The sequence below is a fragment of the Cyprinus carpio genome, chromosome B3, assembly GCF_018340385.1.
Source record: "Cyprinus carpio isolate SPL01 chromosome B3, ASM1834038v1, whole genome shotgun sequence".
NCBI classification, from domain to species: Eukaryota; Metazoa; Chordata; class Actinopteri; order Cypriniformes; family Cyprinidae; genus Cyprinus; species Cyprinus carpio.
The window spans coordinates 12,164,080-12,191,053 of NC_056599.1; the positions used below are offsets into that span (position 1 = coordinate 12,164,080).

Consider the following 26,974-nt stretch of genomic DNA (forward strand, 5'->3'; position numbering starts at 1 on the left):
TAGATGATTGCAACAAAGGATTGAAAAGGATTTATTGGTAAAATGTATCCAAGTCTGACGTAAAGCAGCATTGATCTGCTGATGTTTTTGCATTTATACATGATACATCAGTCATGTCATACATGACGCATCAATGAAACAACAGTCCCATCTTGTGGTTAAGCAGTTTAGATGCATCCAACCTCGCTTTCAGTTCCTTCAGCTTTTCCCTTTCTTATGTTTAAAGTCCTTTTTTCCTCCGGCACCTTTCTGTCGTTTCATAACAGCACGTCCTTTAAACGGTTTCTGTCCACCAAACTTCTTATCTCCTTTTTTCTGCCCTGCAAATCTATTCCCTTTTCCCCCTTTTTGGCCAAACCTCTTGCCTCCTTCGCTCTGCCTAAACCTGTTTCTCCCATCTAGCGGTTTTCTATCCCCAAACCGCTTTCTGCCATCTTTATTTCCCCTGTCAGATGACTTGAAACTCTTTTTGTCATGAGGAGGGCCCTTCCCCGGTGACAGCTTCCTCTTTTTAAAGGGTTTTGTAGACTTTCCAGGACCACGCTTCCTTTTTGCACCAGGAAACATGTCTGTGGAGTTAAAGAAGAAATTAGAACCAGTGCAAACTGCAACGGTAAAGTTTCACAAGTAGTTTTGGTATGTCACGATACCTTCATCTGGTTCCTCCCCCACAGCCTGTCTGTAATACTCCGCTTCGTCCTCAGACTCCTCGGCTGGAGCCTGGTCCTCCTGTTTCCCAGGATCCTCCACTTCATCATCCGATACCTGCCCTTCCTGCTGACGCTTTCTCTTGATGCCCTCCAAGCTCTTTTGCCTTTAAGAAATTAAAACATTTTTGGAACAAATACAATAGAACTTACATTTAAAAAGATTCAAGTGCATAGCTATGGTATTCGGATTTATTTTTAATTTGCAAAAAAACAAACAAAAAACAAACAAAAAAAAAAAAAAGAAAAAAAAAAGGGCAGCAACCATTTAGCAGAAATACAGAATACCCATTTCAAAACACTGTAACCAAATGCTGTAATATTTACTTCTGCGGAAACAAAGAATTCTGTGAACTTCTTGAAAGTACTTCTGCAGTTAACACGTGTCTTTGGGTCTGCTTTTCTTTCCAATTGTCTGTACCACATCCAGCTCTTCATCATCACCAGAGCAGCAGATCTACTCACTTGTTCTGATCTCGTTTTTCTTTTTTTAGGGCAACGTTCTGTTCTTGTTTTCTCTTCCGTTCCTCTTTCTCTTTCAGACGGGCCTCCTTCCTCTTCAGCATCTCCTGAATCTCTTCCTCTGTTTTCGAGACTGCAGACAGAGCACATTTAGGACTAGCTTAGTGATAAGCTCATTAACAACTAGGTTGGGCGTCTAAATGCTCTCTTACACAAAACTACACTTACTGAAGGAATGATAAAGGACTTTTCCTTCCCCCATTCCTTCTGATATCTTCACCAGCTGCAGAGTCATTCTGGGGCCAATCTGTAGCAGAACAGACACCCATCACTTTTCAGTAGACACAAACTGTTAAGCATCTGATGTGCTTTTTGTGCTTAAGCATGTGCTGTTAGCATAGCAACATACTAATGTTGAACTCCATCGGAATGCATTGAGAATCCAGCCAGTAATATTTAAAGGGATAGTTCACCCAAAATCGAAAATTCTGTCATTAATTACTCACCCTCATGTTGTTCCAAACCCGACCTTTGTTCTTCTTCGGAATACAAATTAAGATATTTTTGATGAAATCCGAGAGCTTTCTGACCCTCCATAGACAGCAACACAACTGAAACATTCAAGGCCCAAAAAGGTAATAAGGCCATCGTTAAAATAGTCCATGTGAAATCAGTGGTTCAACCGTAATGTTATGAAGCTGCGAGAATACAGCACAATGGAAACAAAAATTACTTTATTCAACAAACTTTTCTTCCGTGTCAGTCCACCATGCGTGTTTGCAACAGTACCATTACACACGTGTCGTGTTACTCTCGTGAATGCATGTTGAAGACCGAAGCGGAAGAGAAGAAATTGTTGAATAGAGTCATTATTTTTGTTTTTTCTGCACACAAAAAGTATTCTTGTATCTTCATAAAATTAAGGATGAACCACTGATGTCACTTATGGCATTTAGTTACACATGGACTATTTTAACAATGTCCTTACTACCTTTCTGAGCCTTGAACGTGGCCCAGTTCTGTGCCGTCTATGAAGGGTCAGAAAGCTCTCGGATTTCATCAAAAATATCTTCATTTGTCTTCTGAAGATGAACAAAGGTCATACGGGTTTGGAATGACATGAGAGTGAGTAATTAATGATGGAATTTTCATTTTTGGGTGAACTGTCCCTTTAAACAATAGCATGAGCATGATGGGTTTCCTCACCTCAGTCAGCCGAACTGCGCTCTGCTGCGAGGCCATGTTTCCACGACCCGAGTACACCTGTGGTAACTCTGTGATGTTGTGGTCTCCGTCTTGCTCTGCCTCGCTCTCTGAAAGATTGACACCTCTGCAGAAAGTGGAAAGTGTGACTTGTAAAATCACTTACATACGTTACAAACTCAAAAAGTATGAAGCTGGTGCATCAGAGCGTTTACTTTGAATCATCATTGTTCAATCAATTATAATAGATTCCACCATATGCATCAAATTCTGTGAATGATCTCCAGCTTGTGGAAGACTAACTTCATGAGGAGCTCGCTGATGTCCTCCAGCTTGCTCATGTTGGGGAACTTCTCCTGCATGAGCTTTTTCACCCCTCGACTCATGCCCACAGGCACCACCTTCAAGCTGCTGCAGGAGGACATGGAGAGGGTTAGCGGATACTGTAAGAAACCTCCCAAAATAGCATTCGTTTGAAGATGCATCAGTGCGTTTACTTTGAAAACAATCATAGGAAAGTCATGTTTAGAAGCTGCATCATGTGCACGTTTAAATTAGAGACAAGAAAACAAAGCCAAGCTACTTACTAATGACGAAACTCCACCTCTTGGGACACAGGATCATAATTTAACAGCACACATCTTTTTATGCTGTTGAGGTTGAGCTGAGAAACGAGAGTTAAATGATCAAAACATGCACAAATCTTCATCTCTCCTCACCACCAAGATGACGACAACATCAGCTGGTTGTACACATCACAAATTTCAGAAGACTATACTTGCATCACATGTGGAGAAACGTTTTATAGTTCTGACCGAGTGAATTACCTTGTGTACGTTGATCGAGGGGAACATGTTCTGGAACATGGTGGCCATCAGCTTGATGTGCATGCCTTCGATGCCAAAATTATTCAGCACTAGCAAAGGATGATGGGAAAACTGCTGTTCATGCATCCTGTGCCTCTTTAAAGACGAAACTACATCTTTGCTGAGGGTGTACTGGAACAAACAGACCATTTACTTTTAGAACAAATTACAAGAATGTTCATAATATAATCAGTGTGAGACTAGACACATCAGTGCGTTTACTTTGAAGAGACATCACTCAACAGTCAAAATACTAAAATTTCATCATTTGTGCCCTCGGATATGAGAAATCAAACCAAAGACAGGTCAAAAGTAGTGCAGTTATATACCTTCGCAACACGGAAATATAACGTTGGACCTTTGGGAAGACGTGCAAGCCTCTGTGAAGAAAGAGAGAGTAATTTTAGGTGTTAATATATTGATCTCAAAAAGAATGAGATGATGTAGGAAGACATACTACTGTGTGTGCTACATACTACAAAGACATAGTCTTGAGAGCCGCATCTACTACTACTATCAAATTGTTTGTGCACAATAACATTTATGTAACTCAAACTGTAAAGCATGACACTAGCAAATGCCAAGGTCAGGGAAAGCAAGAAGTGGATTCTGGATGAATGCATCTGCCGAATGTCATTAAAGTCACAATGCAAGAAAATACTGACATATTTAATTTTGCATTGTGACATACATTCAAGTGAAACAGATTATCATAAAAAAAAAATGCTTGGCAGGGACTTGGTTCTATGCATCGGTTAGCTGATTGGATGGAGGCAGGTGTGAATTTGCTTGAGCTTGCAGTTGATTAAGAAAGGAGCAAAGTTTAAGTAAAGAAGAACAGCATGTGTCATCAGAAAGAAGACTGTCAATTTCATTGCAAGATTAAAAAAAAAAATAATAATAATTATGAAAAAAAAAAAAAAAAAAAAAAAAAGACATGCTTTCAAACAGATAGGGTTATTTTTCATTTCATGCGGCCTTTAAAGGGATAGCTCACACATAAATAAAAAGTCTGTTATCATTTACTCACCCTCCCCATGTTCCAAACCTGTATGAGTTTCTTTTCTCTGTTGAACACACAAAAAGACATTTTAATGAATGTTGGTAACCAAACAGTTGATGCTAGACATTCCGGTGATGGACGTCAATGGCTACAGTCAGTGACAGCATGGCTACATGTTTTGTTACCAACATTCTTTAAAATACCTTCTTTTGTGTTCAAAAGAAGAGGGAATCTCACACAGGTTTAAGAAAAACATTACTAGCTGCTAAATTTAAATCTGTGTTCGCTGGCTGGCACAGAGCCAGACACAAGCACTGCGCATTATCACCAATCACATATGATTCCGCTGAGTTTATGAATGCCAGGACCAATCAGAGGCGTTCAGATGAGTCACCACTGAAACACGATGTTTTCGCACCGCGCACGCTGGCTGACTGAAATCTCTGGCTAATTCTCTCATCAGAAACAACAAAGTGAAGATGTACAAATGTAGGTAAAATATTAATTTCACAGTGTAAACAGCTTTAGTGATTATTATGGAAGTTTTGGAGTGCTTGAACTCGCGGGTCTAAAGTGAAAATTTTCTTTGATAATGTAAACGTTCTTTGCTCTCTTTTTGTACAGTGAAAGTGTTATAGGCTCATTAGTAACTTACAATATTTTTTATTAAATTCACATTAAATACAAAGTCAGTCGTATCAAAAATATGTTATGGTACGACACCTATATCTGGTAATTAAGTAAAAAGACGGGTTTGTATGCAAGTTAATAGATTACACTTTTAGGCTACTTTGCCCATCGCCCATTACAGATCAACTAACAATCTATAAAAGGTGCAAAATGCATCTATTCACACATATTTGAGAATCGAGATATTTCATTATATATTTTGGGGGTATTTAAAATAAAAAATAAAAACTGAATAAAATCCCTGCTTAAAAAAAAAAAAAAATAGACACCATTACAAAATTTTACAAAAATAAGCATTCGGGAACCACCCTATCTGCTTAAAATAATACAAATGCACTCACCATGTTTACAGTATTTTCAGTTTTGCTAAATATTGAGAAGTGCGTGATTCCTAATGGTCCTGCCACTGCAACAAAATCTTTCAAGACGTTATTCTTCCGCACCTGCAAACCAAGACAACAGTTTGAGTGTGTAAACAAGACCCGACAGCAGAGCTGAGCAGCAGCGATCGTGAGGCGCACCTTCAGAGATCTGGCAGTGAAGGGCTCCATGACTCGTCTCATGTCCGCCACGAGCTGAGTGACGTTCTTGCCGATCTGTCCGCGGTGAAACACGAAAGTGTGCGGCACAGTGGAGTAAGTCTCCTCGGCCACACGACTGGCAGCCTCGCGGGCTTTCTTCTGGTTCTTAGTCTATGAGACAAAAACAGAAAAGTAACGTTAGCTTATCGAAATATTTTACCTTCAATTTGTATCGTCATAACTGTTTACGCTGAAAAGATCTTGTACATTAAATTGACAAACGTTAGAATTGATTGACACATGTACCTATTTACACACACATATATATATATATATATATACACACACATCACCGAATCTCATTCCAAATAACGAAAGACGGACGGACTTGTAAGTTACTTCATAGTCCGCACTTAACTCTGGATGCAAGTTAAACACGTAACGTACCTTTGTTTTCCCCATTTTTTTTAAAGGACAATACAACTTATCCTAGCCGAGGGCGCAAAGCTGACTTGATTTGATTTAACACGAATATCTGAGCTAAAACATCTCACAAATCTAGTTAACCAGCACCCGTCTTAAAAACCCTGCTGCTAACCATGTGGCGTGCATGCGCAGAAGCAGGGCACTGCACGACGTGCACACGCTGGATGTTTGATTTTACATGCGCCGTCTTTTGGATGGGATGAATTACTACATGTAGCTGCATTGGTAAATTTAATTCAGCACACTACAGGTTTTAAATTTTCGATTAAGTTTTGAATTTCCCACTAGTCCAATTTAAAGGAAATATTCACAGCTGAACTCTGATTACTCTAATTCATTCTCATTTAATTACTCTACTCTAATTCGATGTGAGTTAGAACCTTTGTAAACCATTAAAGTACTGTCGGCTTTCTTTTTCGTCCTTGTTAAGGGTTTTCTTTATTCTTAATTGTTTAGTTATCACACTTTATCTTGTAAACATCTTCTTATTTTAGCTTCAAGAATCAGATGTGTGGCGAGCAGAGGATGTAACTATCATTAGCTCATAATTGCAGAAGTCGATAGAAAGTCGTCACCATGACAGAACTAGCATTACAGTTATCTTACTTTCAAAGTAATAGAATGTAAGTAATCATGTCCATTTTAGCAATTTCCTGCACATACTGTAATGCTGCACTATTTTTTTATTTCTTTATTTATTTTTTAATGAGCTGTATATTGACATGGACCACAAAATCAGACACAAGGGTCAATTTTTTTAAGTAGAAATGTATACATCTCCTGAAAGCTGAATAAATTAGCTTTCCATTGATGTATGGTTTGTTCGGGACAATATTTGACTGATATAGCCTACAACTATTTGAAAATCTGGAATCTGAGGGTGCAAAAAAAAAAAAAAAAAAAATATTGAGAAAATCGCCTTTAAAGTTGTCCCAATTAAGTTCTTAGCAAGCCATATTACTTATCAAAAATTAAGTTTTGATATATTTACGGTAGTAAGTTTACAGAATATCTTCATATAACATGATCTTTACTTAATATCCTAATGATTTTTTTGCATAAAAGAAAAATGGATAATTTTGACCCATACAATGTATTGTTGGCTATTGCTTCAAATATACCTGTGCTACTTATGACTGCTTTTGTGCTCCAGGGTCACATATACAGTCAAGGTTAGTCTGCATGATGACTGCAGTGAAGGAGAGGGTGGTGGTGTGCTTGTGTGTGGGGGACAGGCTTGTGTAGGACCAGAAAGGAGGGGGCTGGTCTCATTAGGATGGCTTGTAATTACACTCTTCTTTGTTTAGAGATCCTCTGACAAGAGCTGACCTTCCTGCTTTAAAAGTTTACTGTCAGTCTGGGTGTCTCCCACTGCCCACTGTCTTTGAACATCTCCACTGAAGAACAGCCGGAGCACCGACCAGACATACACTGCTGCAGTCATTACGTTCAATTATTAATGGCAAAGGCGTGTTTCCCTTTTATGACAGTGATTTTTCATTGATATTATAATCTTTTAGTTATAAAGAGCATAGATCAGAAGCTCGGAGCTGAATACCTTGTTTGCATCAGTTGGAGGACAAGGCATTACCTTAAAAAGAGACCAAATCCAAAAAGAGAAGATCATCTGGTGATATAAGGAGGTAAGAGAAATAGCTGTTCATAATGTGATTTGTTTTCTCAGAATCATGGTTATATTCCACGTTTTCTTTTAAACTAATAAAAAATAACTACTGTAAATTTAAAGAAGCATATCAATTATGTATCCTTCTGTTGAAATATCCCATAAGTATTGCTTATGTATTTTAATGAGCCTCCAAATATTTTATATATATGCAATTTTAGTCAAAAGTGAAACTTTTCCAAAGTATTTATTAATTGATAGCTCACAATTACTTTAGATACATTTGCTTAAAATTTAAACAAATTGCAATTAATTTTGTTAACTTTGCTTTAGGTATCCTCTCGAATAGCCATCACTGTTCTTTTAGTACTTTTGTTTAGCTGTTTTCAGTAGTTGCCGCAGTCAATGTTTAGATTTGTTAATTGCTTATGACATTTATGATGTGTACCAAAGCTGTAATTTTCATCTGTATTGACTTTAGCTATTGATTTTGACAATCAGATGAAATGGTAGGTTGACCCAGGCTCTGTTTCTGCCCCTCCCATCATTAAACAAGAACATCTGGCATGCATCAAAACTGCAGGCCTCTTCAGTTCATGACTGACTGAGTGGGTGGTTGTAATGTTATAATTTAGGCAGGTTTTAGCTCACTGAAAAATGTAAAATAATTGTGTCCCTGGAGCACAAAAGCAGTCATAAGTAGCATGGGTATATTTGTAGCAATATCTAATAATACATTCTATAGGTCAAAATTATCAATTTTTCTTTTATGCCAAAAATCATTAGGATTTTAAGTAAAGATCATGTTAAAAAAAATTATTTTGTAAATTTCCTACCGTAAATATATCAAAACGTAATCTTTGATTAGTAATATGCATTGCTAAAAACTTAATTTGGACAACTTTAAAAGGCGATTTTTTGGGATTTTTTTTGCATCCTCAGATTCCAGATTTTCAAATAGGTCTGATTGTTTCTCTGCCAAATATTGTCCTATCCTAACAAACCATACATCAATGGAAAGCTTATTTATTCAGCACACAACACAATTGAATGGCATTTTGCCTCAATTTTTTTTTTTTAGTTGAATTGGTGGCTAATTCATATGAATTTGTACTGTCTTAAAATGCTCAGATTTTGTCTTGTTTGTTTGTTAGGATCATATTGGACAGTTTATTGTCTCAGTTCCAACACTTATGGAAATTCCAGTGACTTGTGCCTTGGCCTTCCTGCTGGTTTTTGGTGGGTCCTGCTGTGTGGACTCCTCTAACGCAGACACCTCCAAGGGGGATGCAGGTCAGAAAAGGCCGTCTGGAGCAACAGAGAATAAGCCGAGCCGCTGTTCCTATACTTTCATCGTACCTCAACAGAAGTTAACGGGGGCGATTTGCGTGAGCACCGAGATGGCTCGTGTCAACCGCTCTGAGATGGCATCCCTGCGTGCACTGCTGGACCGGCAGCAGGAACAGCTGGACACAATGCGTGGGCAGCTGGAGCAGGAGGGAGCACTGGCCAATGAGATGAGAGTTCTGCGCAGGGAGAGCGTCAACATGAACGCCCGCATCACCCAACTCTATGCCCAACTGCTGGATGAGATCATCCAGAAGAAGGATCAGGCTTTGGAGCAACGGAGGTTCGAGAGTTTGGTGCTTAATGCAACAGCCCAGGTAGCTAAAAGCATTCCCTACTGTAAAGAAACATCATTATTACATCAGTTGTTTCTCCTAGATGCAAGTGAGATTAAATGGAAAAGTTTCCTGCTTCTCAGATTTTTCACTGGGAATGTCTCAAGCTGTGCACAGATTTGCCACAATACCAAAATGTGCAATAAAAAGCCATAGATTTTAATACAAACTAAAAAAGTAAAAGTGCATTTTAATAAGAGTACTTATTATGGAAACAATATACTTTTTTAAAAAATTACTTAAGTGACGTAAGTGAAGAAATTTGTCAAACTTTTGAGTGATTTTTTTGACCCACTTAAGCATATCTTTTGACAAGCATTTATGGTGAACTAAAATATGTCAATGCCATTTCTATTTAAATGCATATGTCATGTATTTCAGTATATTTGTAAACACACATTTGTAATAATGAAGTTGTAATTTAGTAAATTTAAAATAGGTTAATTTTACATTTGAAAGTAATATTTAAATGTAATAATGCACAACACGCTTCTTTAAAGTATGACGCAATATTATTAAAACCATAAATTAATACTTTAAAGTTAAACTTTTATTGTGACATTATTACAAAATGCACTTTAAATGTGTTAAAAACAGTAATGGAAGTTTACAGTCTCTTTAAATACACTTAAGTGACATTTTATTTCATTAATATTATATTATCTGCAATACACGTTATAATAAAAAATATATTGCATTACACTAAAAATATACAATTATATTATCTGCGTACATTTTTTGCAAATAAATTTTAAGATTTGAAGTACACTACAATTGCACATTCAAGCACACTTGTTTTTAACCAGGTATGTATTGATGCATTAATTTTATGGAAAGTTATTTAGATCACTCGTTAAGTTTTCTACTTTTCAAATATTTTGATAATTATTTTCATCTGTGCGATGGCAAAGGTGCTTCAGGTGTCCAGCAGTTACAGAGAGCTGGAAAAGAAGTATGATGCACTCACCTCTCTAGTGAGCAACCAGAGCCAACTAATCACACATTTGGAGAAACAGTGCCAGCTCAAGAACCCCACTAAAGCACCGCAGGTAAGAACATCTGTTATGTATTCTGTGCCTTTGCACTTTTGCTTTGTAATGTGGACTTTTATGTTGTAGTTTTACTTGTTTCCTGTCATTAGTCTGCTTGTTTCCAACTGTGTTTAGTTAGTCTTGTTAACCCCTGTCTATAGCCCTTGTGTTTCCTGCATTGGCCCTGTTCCAAAATAGTACCTTGTGGTCTTCTTCTGAGGCTGCATGTTCATTACAAAATGCCACATTGACTGTAGAGTAGAAGTCTGCTGTGGAGCCCGTCTCAGTGCAGGTTTAAAAGAAGTGGGCATAGTGAGTGCACAACAGTCACAAGCAGCAGCACACACTGCATCCACTAGAGTGTAAATGCACATGAAGTGTGTCATTTGGGATTGAGACATAATCTGGAGTTGTTCTTTAATGGATGTGACATCAGTGAGCTCAGCCAGTAGCTTGCGTCTTGTTTCTTGCTTTTGTGGTTTTCTTATGTTTTGTTATTGTTTTAATAAACACTGTCTGCATTTGGATCCAACTCTCCCTCAACTATAAGTTTGAGCTTTCAGGTTTCACTTTGGACATTCCACAAACAAACAGGCGCATCCCCCCCAAAACCAAGTGACATTTCTTATGAATTTCTTCACAGGTAACCACATCCCTTCCTGTTCAACAGTCTAGTGGGTTGGTGGATGTGAACACAGAGGCTAAAGAAGTTGCCAGCAATGTCCAAAGAGACCAAAGTGCCCCTTTGCACCAGGAACAGAGTCCTCTAGAACTGCTGGAGACCTTTGATGGCTTGCCCAGTCTGCCAACAGACACACCTTTCACCAGTTACCCTGTGACTAAATCTCCAGGTAGCATAAAAACCCCTAAAGGCTAGGGTGTAGCTGCCACTGCTGTTTAGAGTGGTTTTTAGTGCGTTGCTTTTGAGTTTTCTAGGCTTTTCAGTGTACTGAATGACCTAATAATTACTTAAATGACCCAATGTTGTCCCTCCTTTGATGTGGACGCATCTTTTTTGCCTGTTTTATCATCCTCCAAGCTTCAACAAGCCACCACATTTGAAGTGTAATTAACGTCTGCAGCACAAATGTTGCAAGATGAGTTACGCACCAAAGTTTAATATTTAGAATTAGGGGTTTGTTTAAACCCTCAACCTAAAGTAAGAGCAATAGTAATAATGATCCTTGATTTAGCAAAGAGTAAGAATCCCAGATATCAGTCATATCCATGTTTCCCACGTAGGAGTTCGGAAGCCCTGGGTGTCAGTGACCTGTAGTCAGGAAGCTTTATCTTTGAGAATTCCAAACAGTGTCTTATCAGAGATGGTGACCCTCATTACACTTCACAGGACTGTGAGAGCTGCGCTCAGGCTGAAGGCTGTGTATTAGCATAAGCACACACACACACACAGCATAGGCAAGTTAATCACCACCTTTATAAAAGCTTTGTGACACAACCCTTGAATTGCAATGCAATGGTTTTACCTCCACCAACTCGGGTGTGAGATTACAGGACACACGTCCACTCCATTTAACAGACCTAAATTACAGCCGCTGTTACAGCAGCCACTAAACTGTTTTAAAGCACACTCATGCTGACATTTACAATTGAAGAAGGGTTTTGAGTTAGATATTTGTGTAGAAAAAAAAATCTTTGTATTTAAAGGAACAATACACCCAAACATGAAAAGTTGCTAAAAATGTACTCAGGCCATCCAAGATTGTTTCTTCATCAGAACAGCTCTAGAGAAATTTAGCATTATATCACTTGCTTACCAGGGGATCCTCTGCAGTGAATGGGTGCCGTCAGAATGACAGTCCAAACAGCTGATAGAAACATCACAATAATCCACAAGTAATCCACACAACTCAAGTCCATCAGTTAATGTATTGAGAAGCAAAAAGATGTTTGTTTGTTTATAATAAATCCATTAAGACATTTTTGACTTCAAACTATGCGAGCCCTGTATCCATTAAATATTTGTTTCTCCAGTGAACAAACACACGCATCTATTTTAAATCTTAGGTGGCTTGTGGGTGAGTACATTTTCAGCAGTTTTTTCATTTATGGGTGAGCTGTTCCTTTAAAAGAAAAGCATTTACAGAGTGAATTTAAACGAATTATGAAATAATTTTATAACATTAAAAAAGTTGTAAAATATTGAAATAAAACATAATTTTGAAATAAAATCAAATAAAATGTATTTTTTAAAATTGTTTGCAGATACCAACATGTGAATACAGTGGTTCATATGTTGATATTTGTATGTTTTTTTGTTGGCTTCTTTAATAAATCAGATAATGTTCTTTTTTTTAAATCTAACAATGCAAACCATTTTTTTAGGTTTTGGTCTGTATCTAGGTACAGATGTATGGAATGTGCCAGTGAGTGCAGTAGGTCAAATTCTTCTGGTGGTTTGTAGGAGTGTGAATTCCTCCATGTTGAACTGATAAGTAAAGGCTGAGAGATGGTTGTATACAGTATACAGGTCATGACCTAGCTGCTTTCTGAACCAACAGAACTGCAGCGCTTCCTTACCATCCATCCAGCTCCTTTACCATATCTGTTCATAATAGGGTGCTGCTACAGCTCATGTACTCAACTCAAATGCTAAATCTACAATTCTGAACATAGAAACTCAGAAAGCTTTAGATCTGTTGAAGAGCTTTGGTTAAAACTGTCTTTTGAAATTTAATGATATCATAAAAGTGAGACAAGCCAACTCATACCACAAAACATTGGGTTGTTTTCCCACCACAAAAGATGTCACTTTCTGGAATGGTACAATGGTCATTTAATACAAAAGACAATGAAGATAAAAAATGGTACAATTAAAACAATGTTCTCAAGAAAACATGTTTTGTTCAAAACATTTTGATTAGAGAATGAAGTCAATGAATTAAATTATATACAGGGGCTTCTCAATAAATTAGAATGTCGTGGAAAAGATCATTTATTTCAGTAATTCAACTAAAATTGTGAAACTTGTGTATTAAATAAGTTCAAGGCACACAGACTGAAGTAGTTTAAGTCTTTGGTTCTTTTAATTGTGATGATTTTGGCTCACATTTAACAAAACCCACCAATTCACTATCTCAACAAATAATAATAACTCAAAAGACCAACATAAAAAAAAAAAAAAAGAATTGTGAATTGTTGGCCTTCTGGAAAGTATGTTCATTTACTGTACATGTACTCAGTACTTGATAGGGGCTCATTTTGCTTTAATTACTGCCTCAGTTTGGCGTGGCATGGAGGTGATCAGTTTGTGGCACTGCTGAGGTGGTATGGAAGCCCAGGTTTCTTTGACAGTGGCCTTCGGCTCATCTGCATTGTTTGGTCTCTTGGTTTCTCATTTTCATCTTGAAATACCCCATAGATTCTCTATGGGGTTCAGGTCTGGTGAGTTTGCTGGCCAGTCAAGCACACCAACACCATGGTCATTTAACCAACTTTTGGTGCTTTTGGCATTTTCCTGCTGGAAAATGAAATCAGCATCTTCAAAATGCTGGTCAGCAGAAGGAAGCATGAAGTGCTCTAAAATTTCTTGGTTAAACGGGTGCAGTGACTTCATCACAGACTGTGGAAACTTAACACTGGACTAGCTTCTCCACCCTTCCTCCAGACTCTAGGACCTTGGTTTCCAAATGAAATACAAAACCTGCTCTCATCTGAAAAGAGGACTTTGGACCACTGGGCAACAGTCCAGTTCTTCTTCTCCTTAGCCCAGGTAAGACACCTCTGATGTAGTCTGTGGTTCAGGAGTGGCTTAACAAGAGGAATACGACAACTGTAGCCAAATTCCTTGACACGTCTGTGTGTGGTGGCTCTTGATACCTTGACCCAGCCTCAGTCCATTCCTTGTGAAGTTCACTCAAATTCTTGAATCGATTTTGCTTGACAATCCTCATAAGCCTGCGGTTCTCTTGGTTGGTTGTGCATCTTTTTTTTCCACACTTTTTCCTTCCACTCAACTTTCTGTTAACATGTTTGGATACAGCACTCTGTGAACAGCCAGCTTCTTTGGCAATGAATGTTTGTGGCTTACCCTCCTTGTGAAGGGTGTCAGTGATTTTCTTCTGGACAACTGTCAGATCAGCAGTCTTCCCCATGATTGTGTAGCCTAGTGAACCAAACTGAGAGAACATTTTGAAGGCTCAGGAAACCTTTGCAGGTGTTTGAGTTGATTAGCTGATTGGCATGTCATGACATGAATGCTGTTTGACATAGTGAATTGGTGGGTTTTTGTTAAATAAATTAACTTTTCCACGACATTCTAATTTATTGAGATGCACCTGTATATTATATATTAAATATTTTTTATGTTAAATTTTTGTGCCATAATATCCAATCAAACCAAAACCAAAGAACAGTGTAATTAAATGAGTTTAAAATTAAATTCCTGTTCACTTGAATTGATTGCCACCTAAAAAAAATTTGTATTAGGGACATGAAAATGTACTGGATAGTATACTGTCTCTATTAAAGGGCCGTGGAATGACTGTCAACATGTGCTGGAGTCAGGAGAGAAGACCAGCGGCATCTACCTGCTGCGACCGCGCAATACTAACACACTTCTGCAGGCCTGGTGTGACCAGAGCAGAGCGCAGGGTGGCTGGACCATTATACAGAGGAGACAGGATGGCTCTGTCAACTTCTTCAGGACCTGGGAACAGTACAAGGTGCATGAAACAAAACATTACTTATGTGGTAAAGTTGATATAGTAGGCCAGTAAATAAGTCTACATAGCCTATGTGCTAAGTGAAAAAAAAGTGAGAAAATGAGCTTTCCACCAAAGCAACAAATTCAACTCAGAAAAAACATTGCACATTTCTTAGTAAGAGTACTTTGTGACAGTTTTTTGTGACAGCTAACAAGTATGTACTTTATAGTTTTAATGTAATCTGTACTACATTGACATGTTGTCATTGTCAGTTGACCTACCAGCATCAGTTGGTTCTTTTTTTCTTTACTATTAATTCCAACAAAGGCCTGCTACTCATTTCACATGCTGTCTTTCGCCTAATATATAGTAAAGTACTGTGTCTATTCAGATGCAGCCACAATGTCTACAGTACACAGTTCACACATATTCTATGTAAACAATAACGTTTATTTTGGATGCGATTAATCATGATTAATAGGGCTTGGGCGCCGCGTTGCATTCTGGGACGTGGCGGCCATGTTGATGGCGTCGTGAATGTAAACATACAGCAAGTCGAACGAGAAGAAACAGTTGGGAGAAAGAAAAAATATGTTAAAATCGCGAAAAGGTTGTGGGATTTACAGGGATACGCTAAGTAGGAATGCCAGGGATCGGTATATGGACAAAATCGGCACTATTAACGGTTTGGATCAATATGAAAATCCCAACAAAGAGTGGAGCACCGACGACGAGTTGCTGCCGCACTTTTGCATTACAGATATCTTTGGCTACCTTGTTTGTTTTGTGAGCGCCTACACTTCAGAACAGTTCCGAAGCTACAAGTCATTGGAGTCTCATGTGCAGTTCACAAATGGATGGGTTAGGGAGCTGCAGATCATAAAGCCGGCAAACAGTATACAGTAATCCGGACAAAGGTAAACTGCACTCCGCCTAGTTGCTAGTTTAGTAACTGTTAGTGCTAACAACCATTCACATGTACTTTTAACTAACTTATGTGTTTCAAAAGTTTAGTTAGTAGCTGTCAACCCTCCCGTTTTTTTCCGGGGTTTCTCATGTATTTGAGCTCTTTTCCCGATGTCTTCCCGTTGTAGTATTTTCCTGTAAAATATCCCATTAGCCCTTCCATCGGACCTGTCAGTCTCTGTGCTGTTGTCCTGTTGCTACTCAGTTGCCCTTCCAGCAAAACAGATATTTTCAAACCATCGTTTTGCTTAACGTTACATGAAAGCAACCTTAGCGTGATATTGGCCTTTTTAAGATAACAGCGTGGTTGTTGTGAGAGCACGATTTCACACCAATGTAAGCAAAGTCACGTTAGACATAGCTTCACAATCTCGCTTAGTTAATGCAGCAGTTTTGTAGTACGAATTTTTGCTGTCAGCAGAGGGACAGCAACAGAAAGATGAATGTAGAAATTTTCCGGTTTTTTGGATGAGTAGCCCAGGAAATTTCCCTTATTTTCAGTGTTTACTTAAGCTATATAAATTAATATTCAGATATTATACCTCACTTGGTCTCCGTGGTCGCGCCTCCAAGCAGGAAAGCAGTGGCAAGTTAATCCATTTTTTTTCAAAGGGCGATTATGTGTTGCGCTATTACACCCCACAATACAGCAACGGTTTACCATGGTTGAAATAGATTTTTAATTAATCAAATTAAGACACACGGCTGAGGGGGAGTATGTCTAAACACTGCGCAGTAGTCCGAGTAGCAGTAAAGGAGGCCATCAGCATGGCGGCCACGCCAAGTAATGACGTCACGACGCCCAAGCCCTATTAGCGCCATATATGCATATGCGCCGTTCATACGGGACACGTCCTGGCCAGGATTTTAATATTGCCTAAAACATCCAAAGCAGTTTGACCAATAACATGCAGGTATTATACATAATCGACCAATCGTGGGGCTGCGCGTGAGAAGGTGAGATCTACAGGGAACGATCAAAGCGATGCAAATATGCGCACGTGTTTGTTCGTTCGTTTGACTTGAAGCGTCGCTGCTCAAAAAAAAAGAAAAGACAGCAAAGTAGGTGCGAGAGCGATCCGAAAGCATAAGGAGCCATCCCCTTATCAACCTAGCTCTCATGAATGTCACACAATGATCGACCTGCAAACAGCCAAAACCTGGATATTTTAGGCAATATTAAAATCCTGGATGGCACGTGTCCCGTATGAACGGCGCATATGGTCACCCTATGATTAATCATTTGACAACACTAGTTCCTGAATGAATCAGTGTTTTTGAACAAATCGTTTGAGTAAATAATTAAATGACTCATTCACAGGGACAGTCAATTATCTAGTTCCTGAATGAATCAGTGTGTTTGAACAGATTTTTGATTGAATAATTCAATGACTCATTCACAGGGACAGTCAGTTATCTAGTTCCTGAAGGAATCAGTGTGTTTGAACAAATCGTTTGCGTCAATAATGCAATGACTCACTCATAAGGACAGTCAATTATCTAGTTCCTGAATAGTTTCCATGAATAATGCAATGACTCATTCATAAAGACAGTTTCTGAATGAATCATTGTGTTTGAACGAATGAATTAGCGACTCACTCATAAAGACAGTCACTTGTTTGGTTTCTGAATGAATCAGTGTGTTTGATCGAATTTTTTGAATGGACAAATCAATGAATCAATCATAAAGACGGTCACTTGTCACCGTCTACTTGTGTATTGTGTAGAAAGAGTCATTGGGAAATACCAACCACTAAAAGCGAGAATACACTACATGACTTGTGCCAAGATTTCTTCTCTGTTACAATTGACAAAGTTGGCAAGTATATGATACCCAGTGTTTTAAAATCAGTTCAGGTTATCTGTGCATTCATGTAGTCCATGTATTCCATCTCTGATATCACACCTTTAACCATGGGTAGCAATGTTGTCTGTCCAGGTTTAGTCCATGGCCCTTCTCAAATGACACAGGCATTGTGGGCCACATAAGCTGCAAAATAGGGTCAATGGAGGGCACCCATAAGCACCCTTATGAATAATAAAAAGCAGATTTGAATGCAAAAAAAAAAACATTAAATAAAAAATTAATTAATTACATAACTATGAATGACATAACTATTGTCTATATACAGCAAGGCTTTGGGAATCTGGATGGAGAATACTGGCTGGGTTTGGAGCACCTGTACTGGCTCACCTCTCAGGCCACCTACAAGCTGCGAGTAGCCATGGAAGACTGGCAAGGACGACAGGCGTTTGCAGAGTACGACAGCTTTCAGGTGGAACCAGAGAGTGACTGGTATCGTCTACGATTAGGCAGTTATCAAGGCAATGCAGGAGACTCCCTTTCATGGCACAACAATAAAGCGTTCACCACTCTGGACCGCGATAAGGATGCTTATTCAGGTGTTCAGTCTATTTTTTTGTATTTCACATCATTTATATGGTCTGTCATTAAAAAAAGTTTTTTTTAAAGTCATCTGTTGTTTGTCCTCCATAGGTAATTGTGCTCATTACCAGAAAGGCGGATGGTGGTACCACATGTGTGCCCACTCCAACTTGAATGGAGTGTGGTATAGAGGAGGCCATTACAGAAGTCGATTCCAGGATGGTGTTTACTGGGCAGAGCTCCACGGAGGCTCGTACTCCCTAAAGAAAGTGGACATGATGATCAAACCTGCTTAACAGCCACAGAAACAAATCAGCAGAGCACCCAGAGAGTTGAGAGTACTTAGATTGAGTGCCATGTTTTGCCACCTTTTCTACAAAAAGATGTGACAATGAGCACTAAATGTTTTTGTTGAGCTTCAGGTTATTTTGTTAGAGAGTTAGTCTTGAGGTTTTATTAAAACTTTTGCATATTTTTTTAAAAACTCACGCCTGTGGTTTTCCTCTTTCCTACTGTAAGTTAAGCCAGGATTTCCTGTTCTCAGACACTTCATATCATGCTTATCACAAACAACACCAAAGGAGACTCTGCATCTATCATCCATCTCAGGCATTACCGGCATCATTGCTTATCACTCGCTTGACAATGCTTCTGCTTCAGCTGTTAATAGGTCTCTTACTGATCAGCTTTTCTCATGGTGGTAAGTTCTTACCATTCTGTCTTTTTACAGTGTCTTTCTGTGGAGCCTTTCAACTTTTTAATTAGTTTAACAGCTAGAAGCCCAGCAAATCGTCGAGGGAGGGAGTTCTTCACTATTTTTGCAGTTCTGTTTATTTCTTTTATTTTTAGATATCTTTCTTTAGCCCTATTTCTACTAACACTGATGCTGTTTTGATGGTGTCAAGGGTGATTACAAATAATAAATGTGTTAAAGCTATCAGGGTTTGCAAAGTGTTCTTTCTGATTTTATTTGACAAGTGATCTTAATTTCTAAAGCCAGAGACCATGAAGTTATTAGAGGGTGTGGTAAGTGTTAGTCTCTGAAAAGACACTAGAACACATGTAGGCAGTCCGTCAAGTAGCTTTCACACTTACAACGCCCAAATGTTAAAGACATGTTGGACTCTTTCTCTTCTGTACACAGGGTGAGAACATATGAATGAGACCATTTCATGTGTAAAAACTTAAAGAAACTGGCTATTCATTTATTGAATCAAGTAGTAGACATTTTTTTATATGGATGTGGTTACTATGGTGTTTTGAAGGCATTCTGCGAGGGAATGTAGGTGGTTGTTTACTAGCTGGTTTGGCAAAATAGCAACAAGTCTCATGACTTGTCATTAATGTCTGTTATGGTTCAGGATCAGTTACGTACCAAAGTGTAATATTTAGAGAAGGTTTTTTCCTAACCATAAGTATGAGCAATGATTAAACCAATGTTGCCATGCACCACTTATTACACCAAAACTACTATTATCCCCATATCTGTTGTGCAAAGCATTGGATTCTGCCTTAATCCTTGACTGCCTGCTGTGTGTGGTAGGAAGCGGTCAGGCATGTCAAAGTTACCAATAAGAGAAATACTAGTCGACTACACCAGGACATTACAGTCCAAAGCAAAGGGACACAGGTTCGTGACAAAAGCAGGGGGAGCATAAAATGGAGAAAAAAAAAAAAAAAAAAAAAAAATTTACATACAACAAAAACAACACTTCACACAAGGTCTCAAAAATGTCACACATCTTTCTGGTACAATCATTCTGGGTCTATTCCTCACTCCGCTACATTCCACCCCAACATCAGGCATCGTCGCCCTGACGATGAACAAACCTCAATTTATCCCAAGGCCTGAAGAAGACTGACACTGCCCTGGATATTACACCAGAGGGTGACATGGCAACTTTTGCCATCTCACCCACTGTCCTTAGCAAGCATTTAGACATTTCAGTACTGACCAGCTATTGGCCTTAATCTTCAAGAACCCTTGAAGGGAAACTAGCAACGTTAATGCCACTTAAGTTGACTAATTGAATTTTATACCAGTGATCCCACATCCACTGGCATCGGAAATGCTCCAACAAACCTACACCAATGATGGTGAGGCTATCAATCCCACTGGAAGGCCAGATTTAGAGGGCTCAAAAAAAAAAAAAAAAAAATTTCCCAAAAGGCACATTGTTATGCAGAAACCACATTGACCAATTTACTGTTACTATTTGAAAATGACAAATGCTATCTGCCATACCCTGCAACCACATACCTTGACAGAACATTGCGGCTAAAATTAACTTAAGATGCCATTCAATATGACCAAGCTGAAGCTGCCCCACTTGGTGGACACTAGTTTTCGGACAACTAGCATGCAAAAGACTGCTCACTTTAAACCATAGGAAGGACCTTACAAGAAATAGGGTGAGGTGCAAACCTACTCATTACACTCCCTGGCAAAATGGCCAGGTCGCAAACATTCAAGTCATCCTGGGACTTACCACAGGAGGACCAATTATATGATTAAGAACCACGAACACGAGGGGTATAGTGACACTTCCTGGCCTATGACCCAGCCACAAGGTCAAAAGAGCTGATCCAATTGGACTCGCTGTGATTTCGACAGTTCCCTTGATGGGCCTAGCTCTACCTGGGCACCATGGGCCTCTAACAACATTCTTCCTTGCACCCCATACTACATTAAAGGCACAAAGAACTAACCATAAGGCCAATTTATACTTCTGCGTCGAGTGTACGCCGTAGTGTACGTCGTAGGCTACGCACATAGGCGATGCCGTTGTGAGCATTTATACTTCTGCGTATGTCTGTTTTGCTCTGCAGTTACGCCGCCGAAACGCTAGTTGACGCGAGCGTGTTGAAGGAAATCTCCCTCCACAAATTCGCTGCCATCTGGCAGTCTTTGTAATCTCCCGAAGAGGAGTCATACAGATGGCTGTATTTCCTCACTTCTTCAATTAATCGCTCGGTCACTTGGTCCATTTCCATGTTGGCTCTTCAATGAATTTCGGAATTTTAAAATGCCGCAGGGGGCAAGGAAGTCGACCGGAATCCGAAAACGCGTAGGAGGAAACGTGATACTACCAAGTCGACCAATCACAGATCTTGCAGTCCGCATCGTCGCGACGCATAGTTAAATTTTTGAGGAGGTGCGCGTCAGGGTACGGCGAAGGGTACGACGTATGGTACACGTCAATGCGTATGCTACGCCGTACCTACTACGCGCACCCGACGCAGAAGTATAAATTGGCCTTTAATGCCAGGCCCCCCTCGGTTTCCCTCCCATTCCTACCCAAGGACCTCCAACAGACAGCCAATGAGCAACACATTCCAGCTCAATGCAACAACTACCTAGTACATACCTCCTGTTCAACAGTTTATCATGCCCAGGGGTTTCCGAATTTGACGTAACATTCATTCTATAAAAGGAGCTCCTCTTTCCATTACCACTTACCAGTTGTAGATTGGCCCATCCAAGGAGACTCGCACACAAAAAGGGCCTGCAGTGCTACTCTGCTTCTAAAAGAACAACATGCAATACAATTCCATACAAAAAGTAAAAATGCCCCTCCCGTGCCTGCAAGAAAGAAAAGAGGGGAAGAAACAAAAACAAGCTCACCCTTAACTATGGCGATCCTGCCGACTACACCAAATGTGGCAGGGAGCGGACAGGCATGTGAAAGTTACCAATAATAAGAGAAATCCTACTCGACCACACCACCCGGAATACAGTGGGACATAACAGTCCTAAGCAAAGGGACACAGGTTCATGCCAAAGGCAGGGTGACCATAAAGATAGACAGATTTAAGGGAAAAAAAACAACCCCCCCCCCCCCACACACAAAACACTTCACACAAGGTCTCAATACATCACACATCTTTACCAGTAACTTACAAAACAAGTACAATAGAACAAAAAGAGGGAGGTGGCAAGCAAAGACCCTCAGATTTCTACCCCACACTCAAAACCCAAGACACACACACTTGTGAAAAATCAAGTATTAAACACAGCACTCCATGTGGACACGCAGTACAAGGTACCATGACCAACCCCTCCCACCTAAATCCACGCATCAAACAATATATAACAGACGGACCCAGATGAATTCCAGAAAAAAAAAACCTATCAAAAAGCAGAGCAGAGCAGAAGTGCAATCAATTACTTGATGTTCGTTAGGCTTCAATTAAGATCACTGGAAAACATTGGACATGCAGTGAAACCTGCTGAACACTGAGAAAAAAAAAAAAAAAAGAGTTATGCATAAAAACTTGTTAAATACTAAACTCCCATACCTACCAAGGAATCAGTACAATGCTGCAATACACATAGTCGCTCACCACTCAGAATCACAACTACTTGCAGGCCCATATCTAAAAACAAACAAGGTAATAAGCCTCCATTTAATAGACAAAAAGGCACTTTTAAAACAGGGACCAACCTGAAAACTGGCCAATAGCAATATGCACAACACAGGCATTAAATGGCTCATGAAACTTACCCAACTGACCAATCATGACTGAGTACAAACACTGATAGGTTCACCTGTTTGGGCAACACCAGCCAGTCATATTGGGTCTATACCTCACTCTGCTACATGTGCATTATGTTCAAGGCTGAGACATGGATCATAAAACTCTTAAACACAGCTCTTGAAATGTGAACAGATATGTACAAGACCAGTTAAACACACTGTAAAAGTGTTATGTGCCATTTACTATTAGTGCTCTAGTGCTCATCTACTATAAGTATTATCTGAGTAAATCATGTAAAATCTCCTAAATTATTTAATCTGTGAAACAATGAATTTAGTTTTATTATTGAAATGTGCTCAGTTATTTTAAGTTGATTCTCTGCAGTCTGTTTCAGTTGTCTTGTACTATTAAAAGACTGTAGATAGAAGAAAACTCATAACGCTTCGGTTACTTAACGTAACCTCAGTTCCCTGAGATAAGGGAACAAGCGTTATGTATGGGAAAACTCCTTTTTTCCTTTCTGCTGAAGCCTGATTTGTTCATGTTTGTGTAGCTGCACAAACCAATGGCGCATCAGCCTGCCAAAGGGGGTGGGGCTGGCCACTATATAAGTCGGTCCGTAGCGACATTCATCAGATCATTTGACTGAAGGGATGATCATTGATTCATGCAGCTTGTAGTGCTGCAAGTGACATAACGCTCGTTCTCTTATCTCAAGGGACCAAGGTTATGTTAAGTAACTGAAGCGTTCCCTTTCGAACGTTCACTCATGTTATGTATGGGAATTAATCCAATCACACCGCACCATGAGCAACAATTATATGCTGCTCTGCGAGCCCAGTGTTAGAGCACTAATAAGGGCCCTAAAGGACCTAGGCATTATCTCGCCCCGAGCTTAGCTGAGGGCATGAGAAACTACTACCCACATGGGAGGTTTAAACAGATAGAATCCGTGCCTGCAGGGCGGGGATGTCTAAGTTATATAATCTAGCAAAAGTGGACGGTGACAACTAACTGGCGGCCGCACAGATCTCACTGATAGATATGCCGCTGGACCACGCCTATGAGGAGGCCATTCTCCTTGTGGAGTGGGCACTCACACCATTAGGGCATTCCAGTCATTCCGATGCATAAGCCAGAGCTATTGCATCAACAATCTAGCGAGACAGTCCTAGTAACCGGCAGACCCTTCTGGTGGCCTCCAAAGCAAACAAACTGCTGTTCAGACTGCCTAAACAGTTTAGAACGTTCCACATAGACTCTTAGAGCCCTCACAGGGCAGACAGCGTTCAGTCCCTGCTCACCATCAGCAGCGGGGAGCACCAATAGGGAGTAGAGAATACTTAAGGAACATAGCCATGACTCGGTTTCAAAATGACCTTGCGGTCAGTGAGCCCAAACTCCAGACACGAAGCGCTGACCGACAGCGCTTGTAAGTCACCCACACGCTTAACTGACACCAAAGCAAGGAGAAGGGCCGTTTTAAGCGATAAGGGCCACAAGTCAACCGAACTGAGCGGCTCAAATGGGGGCCTTTATAATGTGCCGTGCAGAGCACCAATTGAGGAATACTGACCATTTCTGGCCATAGAGCCGTCTTGTGGACGGGGCCCTTGACTCAAGAATGGTGTTGCTTACTCTCGTTGAGGCACCAGACATGAAGGCTCCACAACTCTGGGTGGGGATGCCAAATAAATGCCTTTCATCTGCGAGAGAAGGTCCCTCCTCAACCATCATCACCATCTGCATCAGCTCCGGAAACCAAGCCTGGTTCTTCCAGAGCACAGCTAGTAGGAGGAGGGAGCATTTGGTTTTCTTGACTCGCCTGATCATCTGGGGATCAGGGCGATGGTAGGAAATGCATACAGATGAGCCCTGGGCCAGTCGTGGGCCAGGACATCTCTACGTATCGAGAAAAATGTTGGGCAATGAGAGTTGTCTTCCGAGGCGAAGAGGTCGACCTCTGCCTTCCCAAAGACTGCCCAAATTCGCTGTACCGTCTGAGGGTGCAGCGCCCAATCGCCTGGAGCTACCTTGCCTCTGGACAGCATGTCCGCTCCCAGGTTCATCTTGCCCGCCACATGAACCGCCCTTAGCGAGAGGAGTTTTTTCTGTGCCCAGAGAAGGAGGCGACGAACCAATCTGTATAAGGCATGAGACCTGAGACCACCTTGGTGATTGATATAAGACACCACTGTCATGCTCTCTGAATGGACCAGGACATGGCCATGGAAGGAAGGACGCCCATCCTCACTCCTGTCTGAAACAGGCGAGTGGTCTTCCAGGGGGCCGCAGCTTCGATACAGCGGCGGTCCACCCTGACTGGAAATCTTTTCAACTGCCAAGCGTGGGGTGGGACTCGGGCTTTTAGCCAAAATTGGAGCGGCCACATGTGGAGCAGGCCCAGCGGAGTTACAGAGGCGGCAGTGGCCATGAGGCTGAGCAGCCTCTGAAAAACCCTCAGGGGGCATGTCGTCCCCAGTTTGAGGGAAGCCGTCAATCGCTGAATTGTCAGGGACCAATCCGGTGAGATCCACGCCCGCATTAGGGCGGAGTCTAGAACTGTTCCCAGAAAGACAGTTCGTCGTCTGGGCAACAAGTGGCTCTAGCATGGGTTGATGACCAACCTGACTCGCTGTTCGCTGGGGCACTATTTCCACAGCGTCTTTTGCAAGCAGTGCTTGCACCTCCTGCCAGAGAACAATAGCTTCATTGTCCGGGACAGAAGTTTTAACAACGCCTCTGAAGCGGGGTGGTCTGTGAGCGAACTACAGCAAGTAGCCTTGTCGAATTGTTTCTAAAACCCATCTCGAGATTCCTGGAATGGCTGCCCAAACTGTGTAATGGGAGGCGAGAGGTTTTATTTACTTGAACGAGAGCTCGCCTTGAGAAAGCGGGAGTCTGTGTTCGTATAACTGATTGAGAGAGGATAAGGAATTTTGCTCTTTAAAGCATGTGGGTCCGCTATTACAGCGGTAAAATATTCGGGCATGTGCTGCACCTGCAGGACGTGACCCGCTGAAAATGAAATAGACAGAAACTTCAACATAACAGAAACTCTTTCAAATGTCAAACATAACTGGAAATTAAACATTAACAGATGTCCCCCTTCACTCAAAAACACATAAAATAGCACTTAATTTTAATATTTACTCTCCATATCCAGCCATATGCAAAGCATGCTGCAATAGTCTTAAAATAAATAGGTAGCATTTATTCCTTAATTTTATCATCTTAGTTCCTAAAATTAGGCCTAGGTTCAAGCCCTAGCTTAAGTAAAAAAAAAAAAAAAGAGGAAAACATCTCTTGGTTTTATTAGTGAAATGTTGTCAGTATTTTATTTAACACTGAACCACCATTTCTTTAATAAAATAAAATGCTATTTTTTAATTATCATTTATTTATTTGACATTTTTTACAGGTTAGTATTGAGAACAATGATAATTTTCATAAAGGCAATGATCATCATTTACTCACCCTTATGTCTTTCTACACATGTTTTAGAAAGACAGGTTTAGAAAGACATAAGGGTGAGTAAATGATGACAGTCTTTTCCTTTTTGGATAACCTATCCCACAAAAACTAACCTACAGAAAGTAATAGCACTTTTGATTGGAAAAAAATTACACCAAAAATCAAAATTGGCTGAAAATGTACTCACCCTCAGGCCATCCAAGATGTGGAGATGTGGAGAAATTTGGCATTACATCACTTGGATCCTCTGCAGTTAATGTCTTGTGAAACAAAAAGCTGTGTGTTTGTAATCGACAAATCCGTCATTAATGCATTTTAAGTTTAAACACTAAATTCTGGCCAAAATACAAGTCCATAATCCTTAATAACACTTCCTCCAGCGAAAAAGTGCACCAACATATTTGTTTTGTACTGTTTTGGACAGTTTGGCATGCAGTCAGTGCTTGATCTATGCATATTTATCTCCTGATTCAGACAGGACAACTTTATTAATGGAGAAAGAAATATTATGGACTCATAGTTGTCTTGTAAATAACAGTTTGAAGTTAAAAATAATGATGGATTTGCTTATTACTGTCACGGAGAGCACTTCTGTGGTTCCCTCTCTGGGCCACCAGAGGTCTCCATCACCCGAGTACTAGTTTTCCCTCACACTACATTTCCCATCAGCCCCGTACCTGGCACTGATCATCATCCTCCACCTGTTCCTCTAACTCAGACTATTTAAGGA

General features: G+C 40.1%; 3 protein-coding genes across 4 annotated transcripts in view; 2 read left to right on the forward strand and 1 right to left on the reverse strand.

The window, feature by feature from the left end:
* Positions 1-7: 7 nt before the first annotated feature.
* Positions 8-6,076, reverse strand: LOC109081273 (suppressor of SWI4 1 homolog). Of its 2 annotated transcripts, XM_042719731.1 has the most exons (12): positions 5,900-6,076; positions 5,453-5,623; positions 5,273-5,374; positions 3,568-3,618; positions 3,200-3,370; positions 2,960-3,036; positions 2,676-2,783; positions 2,376-2,499; positions 1,398-1,476; positions 1,173-1,302; positions 651-814; positions 8-569 (listed from the first exon to the last, which is right to left on the reverse strand). In XM_042719731.1, exons 1-12 carry the CDS (start codon positions 5,912-5,914, stop codon positions 199-201), a joined length of 1,563 nt encoding a protein of 520 aa, XP_042575665.1. In that variant the 5' UTR covers positions 5,915-6,076; the 3' UTR covers positions 8-198. The 2 variants fall into 2 exon arrangements, with proteins under 2 accessions (XP_042575665.1, XP_042575666.1); XM_042719732.1 differs by lacking the exons at positions 5,453-5,623; positions 5,900-6,076 and adding an exon at positions 4,269-4,305 and having other exon boundaries at positions 5,273-5,379.
* On the forward strand, positions 4,344-19,228 carry angptl6 (angiopoietin-like 6). The gene is made up of 8 exons (XM_042719733.1): positions 4,344-4,730; positions 7,246-7,581; positions 8,717-9,226; positions 10,156-10,293; positions 10,919-11,126; positions 14,764-14,957; positions 18,038-18,308; positions 18,403-19,228. The coding sequence occupies exons 3-8, from the start codon at positions 8,756-8,758 to the stop codon at positions 18,585-18,587; spliced, it is 1,467 nt and encodes a 488-aa protein (XP_042575667.1). The 5' UTR covers positions 4,344-4,730; positions 7,246-7,581; positions 8,717-8,755; the 3' UTR covers positions 18,588-19,228.
* The window catches only part of LOC109075817 (vascular cell adhesion protein 1-like), a 22,958-nt gene continuing 14,845 nt past the window's right edge, over positions 18,862-26,974 (forward strand). The window contains 1 exon segment of the mRNA XM_042721370.1: positions 18,862-18,991. Within this exon segment, the coding sequence (XP_042577304.1) occupies positions 18,937-18,991 (55 nt within the window). The 5' untranslated portion in view covers positions 18,862-18,936.